Source organism: Oppia nitens, unplaced genomic scaffold, assembly GCF_028296485.1.
Source record: "Oppia nitens isolate AA-2021 unplaced genomic scaffold, nextdenovo-longstitch-racon4-pilon3 scaffold10_pilon_pilon_pilon, whole genome shotgun sequence".
In the NCBI taxonomy this organism is placed as follows: Eukaryota; Metazoa; Arthropoda; class Arachnida; order Sarcoptiformes; family Oppiidae; genus Oppia; species Oppia nitens.
Window position 1 is genome coordinate 164109 of NW_026533189.1, and position 15314 is coordinate 179422.

The 15314-nt window shown below is 30.1% G+C and overlaps 3 protein-coding genes across 3 annotated transcripts; 2 read left to right on the forward strand and 1 right to left on the reverse strand.

Annotated features, from left to right (window-relative positions):
* Positions 1–714: 714 nt before the first annotated feature.
* Positions 715–6237, reverse strand: LOC128965832 (1-phosphatidylinositol 3-phosphate 5-kinase-like). The gene has a single exon (XM_054312613.1). It carries the CDS (start codon positions 6093–6095, stop codon positions 726–728), a length of 5370 nt encoding a protein of 1789 aa, XP_054168588.1. The 5' UTR covers positions 6096–6237; the 3' UTR covers positions 715–725.
* Positions 6238–6368: 131 nt separating this feature from the next.
* LOC128960610 (GTP-binding protein 10-like) lies at positions 6369–7717 on the forward strand (the record flags this gene model as incomplete). The annotated part of the gene is made up of 3 exons (XM_054307092.1): positions 6369–6425; positions 6484–6627; positions 6707–7717. Coding segments are annotated over exons 2-3 (1128 nt in total), but the record flags the coding sequence as incomplete, so codon positions are not given.
* A 2778-nt stretch (positions 7718–10495) lies between these two features.
* Positions 10496–13198, forward strand: LOC128962475 (uncharacterized). The gene is made up of 3 exons (XM_054308886.1): positions 10496–11397; positions 11440–11763; positions 11881–13198. The coding sequence occupies exons 1-3, from the start codon at positions 10496–10498 to the stop codon at positions 13196–13198; spliced, it is 2544 nt and encodes an 847-aa protein (XP_054164861.1).
* The last annotated feature ends 2116 nt before the right edge of the window (positions 13199–15314 follow it).

Sequence of the window (15314 nt, forward strand, 5' to 3'; positions counted from 1 at the left end):
AATTTATATAAAGGAAAGTCAACATCCGTTAAATTATTAATGATATTGTTTGTCACATAAGAGTTATTTTTATACTCTATACTAGAAACCACTAAATAATTATAGCAAACAAACAAAATTAAAATTAATTTTTTCATTTCTTTTAACATTTCAAGATGTTTTAACAAAAAAATAATAATGCTAATTTTCATAAAAATAATACTGTAGATTAATATASAGTAAATAAAATGTTGATTATTATAGAATTTAATTTATAGGGTTGTAGTGAACTAAATACCTTAATATTTATATTTATATTAATCGCAGGTTTAATAAACAAAAGGTTGGTATTTAGTGCAAACAAATAAATGTTTTATTACTGTCAAATCGTTTGATTAATAACGACATCAGTAATATCGTAAATCTATTGTTTGAATAAAATTGTTTTATATTTAACTTTTAAACTTATTTTCAAAAGAAGACATTACCTTAAAATTAAATAAAAACATTGTTTACCACTTCTATATATATATTCAATGTCCACAAATAAATATAATTTAATACAAACACATATTTAAAATTAAAAATTAATAAGTTTTTAAATTGAAATTAATATAAATTAATGCAAAATAAAACATTTATTTATTATAACTACAGTTATAGCAAAAATATTTAATTAATTAGATAAATCATATAAACAGTATATAATGCTAAAATTTGTAACATTGCATTAAATTAGAAATAATTCACATTTTGTTGACATTATAGTCAACAATTGAATACCATTTGTCGGGAACACAGAGGAAGTACTGATCCATTGCTTCACAGAATCTGATTCGATATAAGTCTGGTTGAACTATAGTCGGGAGCTTTCCCTGACTGCCCACTAACTTCACAACTGATTCAATCTTCTTATCCCAAGTGAACGGTCGGATGTAATCAATGATTCCAACGACAAATTGATTTCTTTGATCTTCAATACCAACCAATAATGAGTAATCCATCACAGAATGTGACGATAAAAATGTCGAATCGTTATCAATGGCTGTCCTAAGTATAGCTTTTGAATGTGAGTGAACATAGAGTGGACAATCGCATGTCATTTGCATCAGATTCTCGTCCAACAAAACGATTTGGTCGGCCTTCAGATTCGGCAAATTCGTGTCCACCAAACGGTTCCTCATTGAGCCCTTGAGATCAAACTTTTGTGTAATATTACACTTATAAAACAAGTTCTCCATAACTAATAGGTATAACTTTGAGGCATTATTTGTGGCCGTATTCTTATAACTGGTCCGATAAACACCAACAATTCGGGCCAATAATGATGGCCTGCATTCAAATATAGCTCGGGAACAATATTCAAAATAATAATTTGCAATATTTAAAAATGACTGCAACTCTAATTTGGACATCTCTTTTAAAATAAATCTATCGTTGACTGTCTTACAGAAAGTTGATCCCGATTTGCCACCTCTTGCCTTCCACGGCACACAACTACTCAAAGATCGGATATAAAGTTCTTCGTCATTATTTGAATCCAATATATGGGCTCTAAATTTACGAAATTGTTCGGCAAAATAAACACAACAATAAAATTTGGCGTTTGATTCGCTGAATTGAATATCTAAATGCTGTGTCGTTATGTTATTTGATCCCTTATTACTATTTGGATCACTGTTAAGATCTGTTTCAGCAGATGTCGTCAATTTTTTCTTAAAAGCCGGACTCACCGTTTGCTTCATAATATCTGACAGTTGTCTTTCATATTCAGCACTGGTTAAAGTGTAAGCAATGATAGATCCGGGATCATCGTCTTTGACAACTATTTTAATGCTATCTCTATGATTGGGCAAAATATAGTGTTCACTCAAAGAAAACGGATTATTAATCACTAAATTATTAGCATTTGAAAGAAACTCTTTAAATATGCGTTTGACACCAAACTGTGGACCGTCTGGTCTAACACTTGATGTAAGGCTTGTTATGGATTTAATTTCAGTCGATGACCTCAAAGACTGATTGTCATCCTGTTTCTTGTATTCATCACTGGATTCATGTAAATTATAAACGGCATAATTATCACTATTGGCCTCAAAATTGACACCGTTTTCAATACAATCATTTATACCAACGTCTACTTCATAGGTATAACTTGAAACCGAAAGTTTGGTCTTTTCTCTGCTAATGTCAAGTCTTTCAGCAAATTCATCGTAGGATTCGTCAAGTTTTATATTATTCAAGGCTTCGAGAGTTTCCTTACATTCATTTTCTTGTTCTTCAATACAAGTCTTTAATATTTCTGAATTATTATCGGCTTTATTGATGACATCAAAACTTGAGTTAAGAGCTGCAATAGTTTTTGATGAAATAATTTGATCCTCAATTAATAAGTCTATAGAAGGAGTGTACGCTTCATCATTAGACACATTTTGAACGGGAGATGCTTTCGGTTGTATTGAACTAGTATTTGGTTTTTCTTTAATAATTTTCTCGTCTTTCTTCTTGTTTGTCACGAAGTCTTGTATTTTAAGATTCCATATATAAACAGATTCTGCAATCATTTTCTTTAATTGTATTAACGAGTCATTGAGATAACAAATAGATTTCATTTGTAAGCTTTCATTATTACAAGAAGTTAGTGTCACTTGAATTTCTTCAATGGTTTTCCTAAAAATTGCTCTCTCTTTTGACTGAATTTGCATAAATTCATTAACATTTGTTTCATATTTTGTGCCAATAGTCTCATCTTTAATTGAACACAATTTTTCGAGTATTAATGAATATATTTCATAACCTTTAATTGCATTTTGCTTTAAATCTTCAATAAAATCAGATTTGCTAAATGTGTCGCAATAGATAGCAATATGATTTGGCGGTAATATAATTTCATGAATATGGACGGGCATATACTTAAAACTGGCCACAATTTGTTTGTAAGCAAAAAACTGGAAGTGATCGACATGTAGTGAGTGCTCCAGACATTGTACTGAACTTTGGGTAGCTCTACGCCTATAGTTTGATAAAGAAAACTTCAATTCCAGATATTTAGCAAAAGATAGTGACCACGAATCAGGTGACAGAGTTGAGTAAGGAGTGCCTGTTTTGCATTTCTGACACCACGACCACGTAATGATCGAGTCTTGTGCCGCCTCTACCTTTTGCTGCAATTGTCTCAACACTATTAATATACAACCATTTGAGTGAACAAATCGTCGCATGTGTTCAATCATTGGTGTGGAACAGGTATTGCTAGGACAGGTATATGTGGGTCGAAAACAGTATCTCTCAAGAAAACCACCTAAAGGTATGTCATTGGAACCATAGAACTCCATATTTATAATCCATGGTTTAACACAATAATTGGGTGCATTAGTTGATGCATAAGAAAAACTGGAGAACAGAACCGATAATTTCTGATGAGATTTAGGATTCAGTGCATCGATTCGTATGATTTTTTTGTCATTTATTATCTCAGTTTCACTAAAGTTTGGTTTAGGTTTGKATTCTTCAATATAATTCTCAATGAATGGACCATTAGCTCGAAAATCAGCGATCAATGACTTAACTTCGTGTGAATTTATAGGAAGTTTTATATTTCTAACCAAAAGTGGATGTTTTCTAATAGAAATTGATTCAATGGGTGACGGGTTTCTCACATTTAATGATTTTTCTACTTTCAATAGTTCGCTATCTTTGGATAAATTTTTCTCAAATTTTTTCGACCAAATTATGTTTAAATCAAAATATTTTCTGTGTATTAAATTGTTGGATACATTTGTCAATAAATAAGGCAACGATATTGTTATAAATGGTGAACAACTTAATTGTAATTTTGTTAAATAATGACTTAATATTGTTGTTAATTCAAAAAAGTTATCTTCATTTGAATTTTCTTTAATTTCCTCAACATTTACATTAATTGGTGACAAAATGTCTGTTGAGATTTCAGATGCCATTGATCTCAATGGATCTGAATTATCACTAACAATAGATGTGGTAATACTTCTGTCTTCTTTAAGCAGAATATCTTTTTTAGTGCTATTACTTGTATTATAATTTGCGATATCTTTAGTATCGATTGACTCTTGAGAAGGATAACAATACTCATCCATCAGAAATGATCTTTCGAGTTGCCAGTTATATTCACAAAATATCATAAATGATAAAATAGATTTAATTTTCTTAAGTTCCTCAAGAGGACCACCTTTCAACAGAACAGTTAAACCTAAATACTGAGGACAGCCGTCAAAAAACATTAATGTTTTTTGATTAAAAGTTTGTAAATAAAATTTCTGACAAAATCCTAGCTGTGGAACACCTATTTGTGCGTCAAGTGAAGACACAGTAACAGCGCCGGTAAATCGCGATAGTCTTTCAATGATAATTGGCTTAACATTAGAGACAAGTGTAATACCATAATCAAGAAGCATATCTTTTGCAATTCTGGCCACAGTTTTTTCGACAACAATGACATCCGGACCGTAGGACACAATCTTTGAAATCAAATTCTGTATGTATTCGTTCTCTTGTAATAAAATTGAATCCAAATATGTCATCTTTTTTTCATTTCTCTGGTAAACAATAGGACACGAAAGCAACAAAATCTTCGGATGAATTATCGTTTGTCTCATCTTTCTGTTGGCAATATTTTTAGTGAAGACAACACCATTTATAATATTACAATCACTTTTCATGCCGTTTGCAATTGTCTTAATTTTTAGATAATTTCTTATATCCATTTCCTCGACATCACTACGACTGTTTGGTCGAACAACTGATGAAACTTTATTTGACAACTTCTGAATTACATTTAACCAACTTAAGGATAATTCCTCCTCTTCAAGAAATTGAGTCAACAATTTATTATACAAATGATTGTATGAGGCGTTGAGTGAGTCGTAAACAAATTTTTCTTCTGTCCCTTCTTTAAGTGATTCCCAATTAGATGAAGAAGTAGTTACTTCAAAATCAACACTAAGTCCATCATTTGGTGTCGTCTGTATATTCTTCTCAATTGATGGCTTGTCGACATCATCACTAGATATGGTGGCTCTAGAAATACAAACCCTATCCTTATGTATGTCTAATTCAATGTCATAAGTGGATGTCGATCTCTTTGGTGAGATTGACGGTGTCTTTTGTCGTAAACGAACATCACTTTCAAAAGAATTATTGCTTTTCAGTGAATCTAAAGACAAGTCTAGTCTCTCAAAACATTGAATGTCTTGTTCATCGTTTATCTCTTTAACCCAAAGTGGTTCATGAGAAGCCTCTTCGCTCTTTAATGGTGTCAAGTCATCATCTAATTCGTTGTTACAAATTTTAATGGGAGTCTTATAACTACCAAATGATGACAAACTATGCAAAGGGGAAGACGAGGAACCAATTTTATTGATGGCTTCCTTATCGATACTAAGTATTCTTGCTTTTGGTTTAGTATAATCTTCTTCTCGGAAACCGATTGAACTCTTGCGAGGAAATGCAGATAAAGAGTGCGGACTCATAGATATAGCAGCAGTCATATCGTCGACATTTCTTGAATGATCACTTTGATCGGGTCCTGAATTATGAATTAAATTTTGGGAAAAAATTATTTCTCGAAAATGATTAAACTCTGAATCTCTGGCGACGGCAGCGGTTGTGTCTGCGTTTCGGTCACTAATATATTGGTTAACTATTTTGTGACAGTAATTACACGAACGGACAGATCCGCGTGAATTCAATCCAAGAAATTTGGAATCAATTTCTTGATCACAACATTTGGTACAAAATATCTGACCGCAGATCCGGCAGTGATGTCGGCGTCTAATTGTCGTAAACTTATCGCCGCATTCATAACACTCTTTGGAGTTCATGTCTGACATCCAACCTATTCTCTCCTCCTCTCCAGACATCTTAAATCGTTTGCGGATCCGTTTGACCAATAAATTGATGTATTTATTGTTATTATTGCCCACAATATCATTGTTTGAAGACTCGGTTGACACACAAGAAGTGCTATCATTGATGACATCAATTGATTCATTTGTTACACTTTTTGTGCTATCACTTGATGACCAATTGAAGACCCTCTTTGGCCACCAACTCATCCCTGAGCTCTTTTGTGAACTCATTTCATCGTTCAAGTATTGATAATCAATTGATCCAATGATAAGACATATTAATCAATACAAACAATAATTACTTCAAACATTTGTTTATTGCATTCAATAATTGCTTTCAATTATAACTGCCATTAAAATGCACTTTAAATTCACTGTTTGTTTACTTATTAAGTGACAGTAAATAACATATGATTTTAGTGCTAAATAACGTCAATTAATGAGAGACTCTAATGTTTGGACAAAACATTAAACACAACATATATTTTGTTGAACCCAATGGTCATAGTATTGACGTCATTGATGGCTATAATATTGAYACACATGTGGATCAAATGTGTGGTAAAGATGACGACAATAATCATATGATTAGTGATTGATTTGTTTGACTTTTGTATAGTCTTTTAGTTGATTATCACCGCAAACAATGTCAGTCATAACAAACACTACATTCAAATGTTTGTTACCAATTGGTCGTCATTTGAATGGACAGTCCATCAGATGTTATGACTCAACTGTACCACCAATTCGTGTCTTTGTTAAGGTTTGTTTGTTTTTGACAATTGTTTATCAATTGTTTGTCAACGACTGGTATATATTAAGACGATTTGAATGGTTTTTAGGATCGTTTTAAACATTTTGTGGACAGTTTACGAATAAAAGTCACCGGAGGTCCCGGTGGTCACGGATTACCTAAATTTGGCGGAATAGGCGGTAAAGGCGGTAATGTCTTTGTGGAAGCAGTCGATGGCATTAAACTTAAAAAAATCAACGAAAAAATCAAACAATTTAAGGGACAGTCGGGAGAAAATAGTGCTCACTATAGAGTCATTGGCAAAGACGGTGCCGATTGTGTGATCAAAGCACCGGTCGGTGTGACTATTATTAATGAAATGGGAAGAAAATTGGGTGAATTGGATAAAGTGGGCGATAAAGTGTTGGTAGCTTTAGGTGGACCGGGAGGTAATGTGAAGAATAATTTTTGTGGTCTTAAGGGACAAAAACAGATCATCACATTAGACTTGAAACTAATAGCTGACTGTGGATTTGTAGGCTTTCCAAATGCTGGAAAGTCTTCATTATTGAAAGCAATATCAAGAGCTTCACCAAAGATAGCTAACTATCCATTCACTACAATCAACCCAAACATAGGAGTCATGCAATTTGATGATATGAGACAAATAAGTGTTGCAGACTTACCCGGTCTGGTGGAGGGCGCGCACATCAACATCGGTTTGGGACATAAGTTCTTGAAACACATTGTAAGGACAAAACTACTTGTCTTTGTTATCGATATCAATGGATTCACATTTAGACCCGAATGGCCTCAAAGGACACCATTAGATACATACTTATTATTGAATCGAGAATTAGAACTATTCGACGACACTCTTCTCAATAAACCTGCAATTCTTGTTGTGTCTAAAATTGATAATAAAAAATGTATAGAAAACTATGAGATATTTGTTGATCAACTTAAAGATTTTAAAGAAAATAATAGTAAAAATTTGATTAATGATATGAAATCAAATAAATTTATACATTTTGATAAAATAATAGGCGTTTGCTCTAAAAATGGATATAATATACCAGAACTTAGAGATATTATAAGAAATATAATTGATTATAATTGTGAACTAAATAATTTTAAAAACAATCAATTAATAACTTATCAGTCAATTGAGACAAATAGACAAAAGATTAATGATATTGAAAATGATGTGCTTTTGATTTAAAATTATATTTTATATATAATAAAATTATTTAAATTGTTTAAACTTGATATTAAATAAATTTATTAACAATTTCTAAAGTGYTTATATTTCTTAAATATATTTGATATTATTATAGTATTTATTATAATAAGTTTTATCGAATATTTTTTGTAGTTTTTGTAACATTTAAAAAAGTTTTACCCGTTGTTTGAAAATAATACATAATATGTTCGCAAACTATTTGATAAATATTTAATGCATTGTCTTTTGGAATCACTCTAAACAAGCAATTGTTTCAATTCGTTGTTATTTTTGTGTCACTAATAGTCACAATCAGGGTTTTAAATGTGGTTGACATAAACAATAGATGCCAATTTTGCCAATTTTGCCAATTTTGCCAATTTTGCCAATTTTGCCAATTTTGCCAATTTTRCCAATTTTRCCAATTTTGCCAATTTTACCAATTTTACCAATTTTGCCAATTTTGCCAATTTTGCCAATTTTGCCAATTTTGCCAATTTTGCCAATTTTGCCAATTTTRCCAATTTTRCCAATTTTGCCAATTTTRCCAATTTTACCAATTTTGCCAATTTTGCCAATTTTGCCAAATGCCTTCCATGCCTCTGCCATACCCTGGGCATCTATTTTCAGGTGATGACACCTATTACTATGATTTTATATTATTTATTTATTTATAAAACATTGTTTTATCTATATTGATATATTTGTTTTGTATACCTTTAATTAAAAGGTAATATCATTGGAAATAAGTATATTAATTGTAAATTTAATTAACACGCTAAAAACAAGTAAATTACATTATTTTTATAAATACAGTTGCTTTTTAGCAATTTAATGTGGCAGGCAAATAAAATAGATGCCCAAAATGCCAGGCATTTATGGCATCTATTTGGGCATTGCCAGGGCAGGCATTTATTTACTTAAAACCCTGGTCACTAACACCCTGGATAATATAAATTGTACTCAAATCATATGTTAGTGTTTATTAGAGTTGAAAAAATGTTTTACCATTAGTATTATAAATAAATACTTTATAATTTATTAGAAAATATCTTATAAATTTTGTATCTTATTTATTTATTTATCTTATTTGTATAAATTAATCTATTGTATTAAACTATACAATACGCTTTGGTTTATACAAACTTTGTGCTACTGTCAACCTTAGTTTTTATTAATTATTATATATTTATTTAATATATTTATTATATACCTATATTATATATCTATTTAATATTTAATTATTATATATTTATTAATAAAACATTTTAAAACCGAAGTTATTTTTTTTGTAAACTATATATTTATTATTAGATTGAAACTGAGATAACGTTTTGCATGGCTTTACTGCTTTGCATGGCATACTCTGAGTATTACACTAATAATAAACTTAAAATTAATATACTGTAAATAAAATTCATAGATATTTTAATTATATAATAATAATAATATTTTTACTTCAATTTCCTTTTTTATGTTTTAGGATATATAGTATTACCGGTTATACTGTACTATAAATTACAATTTAATATTATACAGATATTTTATAATTAGGGTTTTGGCTAATTTTCCAATGAGGAAAACATAAATAAAAATTGTTTATCTTTGAAAAACAATATAAATATTTTCCGCTTTTGGGGCTAAAATATATAAGAGTTAAACTAAAATATATAAAATTCTTTATTTATTATTTATTAATTAAACAGATTTCAGAAACTTAATTATTGAATATGTTATTGAATTATTATATATATTACATAACTGTTATGTTATAACGTACAGTATTTATATACAATTGTAGTGTTAAAAAAACCAAGGTTAAGTTTAAAAATAAATATATTTCATACACTATTTACAAATCAATAAATGTCAAAATAATAATTTTAATTTATAAAATGTATAACAAACGTATATTTTTTATAGATTTGTTTAGAAAATATATATAAAAATTAAATTTTTGTAATTTTAATATTGATTTATCTTTGTGTCGACAAAATATATTTATTTTCTAAACATATATTTTTTTTGGTGCCATTCAACTGATATTATTTTGTTAGATTGACACACATATAATACAATGTGCTATTAATTTAAATTAAATAATCAATAAATTAATTTAAATGTACTGCACGTATGTCGCTATTCCCTTTGCAGTCAAACTAATCAATGATAACAACATATTGAACAAACAATTTTTGAAAGAGAGTGACTCTATTTGTATGAATCCGTGTTATGTGTGTTAGTGTGCAAATAGAGAAGAGAGAGCACCGGGAGATCAGTGGGAGTAGACTACTTGGGGAGCGTTTCTGTGGTGATAGGTATCAGTGAAGCGAAGGCAACACAAGAGTTGATGTCTTATTTAATCAATGGCTGTRATTGTTATTCATCTTAAAGCGCAACCATTTTTATATTGATTGCTTAATATTGTTGCCTTTTGGCTATACTTTAATACAACCAATAAATGAATTGTTGGATAATTATCAAAACCCAATTGAATAATGATTGACAATAATTTAATTGTAATGCATATGAAAAACTGTTTTTTAAATGCGATATTTTGCAATTTGTTGGCACTATATATACCTATATATAACTATATATATATCTATAAATTTCTATAAATTATGTGTTTTACAAACTTTGCAAAAGCTTTGAATCTTTAAAGAAACCATTAAAATGTGGTCTCCGGTTCAGGCATTGAATGTATCGTCTAATTATGGTAAAGGATCTCCTGTTTCCCGCTGTAAGCATGCCATGTGTGTTGCACCCGATGGTCACATATATCTCTATGGCGGCCGAAGCGCTAATTTGCCGCTTAAAGATTTGTGGCGTTTCGATGCCGGACAGAACCAATGGGAAGAAGTAGAGTGCAGAGGACAGCATCCACCTAATCTTCAGGAGCACACTATGATTGCCTGGAAGAACAAACTTTATGTATTTGGAGGAGAAATTGGATTCTCGTCAAGTGGTGAGACACCTCTTTGGATATTGGATTTGTCGACAACAACATGGAATAAACACGCCTTAAATCAATTACCATCAACTTCACCATCAGTGGCGCCAACAGGAAGAAGAGGGCATACGACTATTTTATATGGCGACGCAATGCATATTTATGGAGGTTATCAGGATCTGCACGGATCGTCATCTGAATTGTGGACATTTGACTTCATAACAGAACAGTGGCACCTATTAAGCAGTCCGTCCTCATCACAAGATCATCCGCCACCCAGACATAGTCACTCAGCTGTTATGCATAATAACTGTCTTTATATTTTTGGTGGAATGACTGATCTGAATGTGAGATCAGACTTTTGGAAATGGGATTTTGCAAAGCGTCGGTGGTTTCGTATTAAAGCTAACAAAGGCCCGGGAGATCTGTACGGACACACAGCCATCGAGGCTTTCAACTCTATGTTTGTCTTTGGAGGCGAAAGATCTGGTACTCTATTGAGAGACTTATGGAGATTTCATTTCGATAGCGAGCACTGGGAACGTATCAATGCTGAGGGCATTATTCCGAGCTCTCGGTGTCGACATGTGGCCATTCCCAACCCATTTATTGATATTATTGAAGACAGTCATAATAATACTAATAATAACATCAATAATAATAATAGAAAACATAATAAAATACTTCGTTTGAGTTCAAAATCTAATTGTATATCAAGTTTACAAAATGATAACAAAGTGGTTACTACAGTGAGAGGGCCTACAAAATCTATATCCATGTGCTTTGGACAACCAAATGATACGCCTCTTCATGATAATGTAAAAACAATAAAACCCTTTAAGCTTAAAGTTCATCCAATGCCTGGATTCTGTAGTGGCAGAAGTGCCACACTATCTGATGATGAAGAAGAAGTAGACAATGAGTCTAATAGTGTTAGTAATGAAAACTTTGGCACAGATTTTGATAACCACACCAATCCGGTGACAATGAGGTAATTAATTAATTATTTGTATTGTATATTATAATGTATAATATATTTACGAATTAATGTATTTTTAATATATAATTTTAAATATTTTTATTTTATTCACTAATTAAATGATTAAAGAAAAAGTCTAAAAGACAAGATATCACGGAGTCGTCTCGTCAGAAGCTTATCGACAAATAGTTATAATATATTACATCAAAACATTATCTCAAATGAAGATCTTAAGGATGATTTGGAAAAATTAGTGGAAGAGTCGACACCAGAGATGCAGAGATTAAATGGCATTTTAACGAATAAATCAGATGGAAATTATTACAGATTGAATACACGGACAAAACTACCGAAATCTATCAGTTCTAACGCTGTCTTAGAGTCAGACAGTGAGTCTTCCACTCCTCAACGCCACTCAAACCGTCCACTTTCTGAAGTAATACAAAGCCAAACCCCTGTGGAGGACGATATCAATAATCAGATGTGGATTAAGAGACGCAGTGTTCACGAGTCGATGTCATACTATAGTCTTTGCTTTCCAACGCCTCCTAATCTGAGTAAAAGCAACTCTGAGACGTCCACCACTTCTATTGATAACAATCCCGGACATCAATTGCGGAACCGATTAATACCGTCAAGTTTTGACAAAAATCTATTAGAATTTGACGAAGATTTAGATAATTTACAGCTAATTGGAAACATTCGTCAGATCGACAATAAAAGTCTTTCTCCGGAAGATAGTATAAACACATCCAACACTTCGACCTCTACTCCACTTATAGAATTGGATGATCAAAACGCCAATATTATGACTATTTCATCACCAGTTGAATGTCAGCCAAAGTCAAGTGGTTTTAACTCATCGCTAACTCTTTACACACCGAGTGTTGATAGTAGAGGTATACCTCATTCAGTGTCTCACAGCTCGGGTTATCAATCGTTTACTGACGAAGCCATCTATGATCACAAAGAATTTGCCGGTACTTTGCAAACATCTACTCTTCCTCGAAGAGTTATGTCTGCCCGACAAACAAGAGATTTAATGGAACTAAAGAATCTAAGCGCAAAACTATCGGATCAATTGCATAACCAAATTGCAGAAAATGGTTCCGTATTACCGGTCACACTAAGAGCTGGTCTTATGACTAAAGAGAATCGTGAGAACAGAGCCCGTTCTTGGGATAGAGTGTCCAGAAGAGAGTCATTTGTTAGAGGAAATATGACACCCGGATGTGATAACAGGATCTCATGGCAACCAAATATTAATGTTATCAAAGAAGTGGTGGTTCCCGGCTCTCCTGCTAGTCATAAGTGGTCATATAGTCCGGCAAAAACTAAGGCACACCAACATCACTGGCAACTCTGTATGTATATATTTGGTGGTAAAGAAAAAGGCATTACTGGTGTCTATAAACAACCGATGACTGTCTGGAAGTTTTATATCTGATAAATACTATATTTTATCATTAAATGTCAATTTACATCATTTATTCAATTAATTTGTTAAAACACTGATACACTTAAAATTTTACAAAATATTCATCAAATCATTTTTGTAAATTAATAATCACTTATAATAGTCAAACTATTATTTTTAAACAAATTTGCATATATTGAATATATATATTGAAACAATACAACGCCAATATATAAAATAATTTATAATATACCTGAATATCACCCAATATTGATAATGTTTAAACTGGTGCTTTAATATCATCTTTCATTTCAATATAATACTGTCATAATATAAACATCATATTAAACAATATATTAATTTTTATATATGATGTAATACAGTATTAATCTGTATTTTTCATAATATCTAATTGAATGTACAAAAAAAATGTTTGACTACCAAAAAATATAATACTGTATACACAAAGCAAATAAGATTTTGCAAAATTTATGATATTATTCTTCACAATAAGTTATGATTATATAAAAACTATTATATACAGTATATAATTTATATATTTATTGCAATAACTTATTTGAATTTTAGTGCAATTAACCTATTATTTATAGTTTTATAAATAATATGGTTTATAATTAGTGCAATATTCGTCATACAAATAGTTAAAATTTATTTTAAATCAATGTTATAGTCATTATTTTATGATTAGTTAGTTTAGTAATCTAAATACAATTTTGTATTATTAACCCAATGTTGTACATTGTATATCATTTAATCTCAAATAATTGTCAATATATTTATACATTAAGTTGTATTTCATTTGACATTTCAATTTTATGTGATAAAACCAAGTTTTTTTAATATTATAAATACCGGTAATAAAAACAATTATCTATTAAATTAAAAAATAATTATTATTGCAAACAACAAAAATTATCGCATATTTTGTCCACTACTTTAAAATATAAGATTTGAATACAAAGACATTATTCTACTTTGTTTTCATCAAATATTTGAATATTAAATCAAAATATTAAATAACAGAATCAAGAATATAAAGACATGTTTTGACAATTTGCTGAAAGTAATAATTGTATTGATATTTATATGATTTATCAAACAATTACCGACACATGTTGTGCTACCAGTGCTATAATACCTGTCATTTAATACCTGTTATACATCACTGTCCGTATAACTGGTACTGTAATTATGATACATGTATTTAAATACTGTATAATACGGTAGTATCTTAATCAGGGTTGCTAAAGGTTTTCGATTTCAGGGGGGGTATAGGGGAGGTAAAATGGCAAAAATCTGGAAAAAAGCTAGGGGGTATAGGGGGAGGTAAACATTTTTTATTGCATTTTTAAACGACAATTTTTGCCAAATTTGAGTAAATTCACAATAAATTCCCACTATATTCCCATTAATTCCCTTTAAATTCTCAATAAATTCCAATTATATTCCCATTAATTTCCACTAAATTCCCACTAAATTCCCACTAAATTCCCACTAAATTCCCACTAAACTCCCACTAAATTCCCACTAAATTCCCACTAAATTCCCACTAAATTCCCACTAAATTCCCACTAAATTCCCACTAAATTCCCACTAAATTCCCATTAATTTCCTATAAATTCTCAATAAGTTCTTACTAAATTATCTATAAATTAACTAATAAAAATATTCCAAACTTAATTTCTCAATACTCAAAATGTATTCTAAAATTAATATTCATTTTTACAAAAATTTAAAAAATAAAGAAATGAATAAATATATATATCTCTTTAATTATGATAATTTAATGAAAATACAATTAGTTTTTAAAAAATTACAATTTATAATAACGTCTCAATAATAATAATAATATTGTAAGAAATTATTATTAATTAACTCTAAATAATTAATTTAAGAATATATCTTCATATAGTATTTCATATTGAACCATAACTAACATATTTTAATATAAAGTTTAAAAATATTAAAATATAATTATTTTAAACTTTATGCTAAAAATTTTAGTTTTCGATTTTTAATATGAAATAAAATATATATTATCTTTTATAAAAAGCTAAAAAATAAAATAAAATATTTTGATTATTTTTCTTGAAAATTGGTGGGAATTTATTAGGGAACTTTTTTC

Bases quoted from the DNA above. Each gene is read 5' to 3' on its own strand.
- LOC128962475 (XM_054308886.1), top strand. From the start codon at position 10,496: ATGTGGTCTCCGGTTCAGGCATTGAATGTATCGTCTAATTATGGTAAA. The intron at 11,398-11,439 runs CAGTCATAATAA...TAATAATAATAG, and splicing joins TTTATTGATATTATTGAAGA to AAAACATAATAAAATACTTC. The intron at 11,764-11,880 runs GTAATTAATTAA...AAATGATTAAAG, and splicing joins ACCAATCCGGTGACAATGAG to AAAAAGTCTAAAAGACAAGA.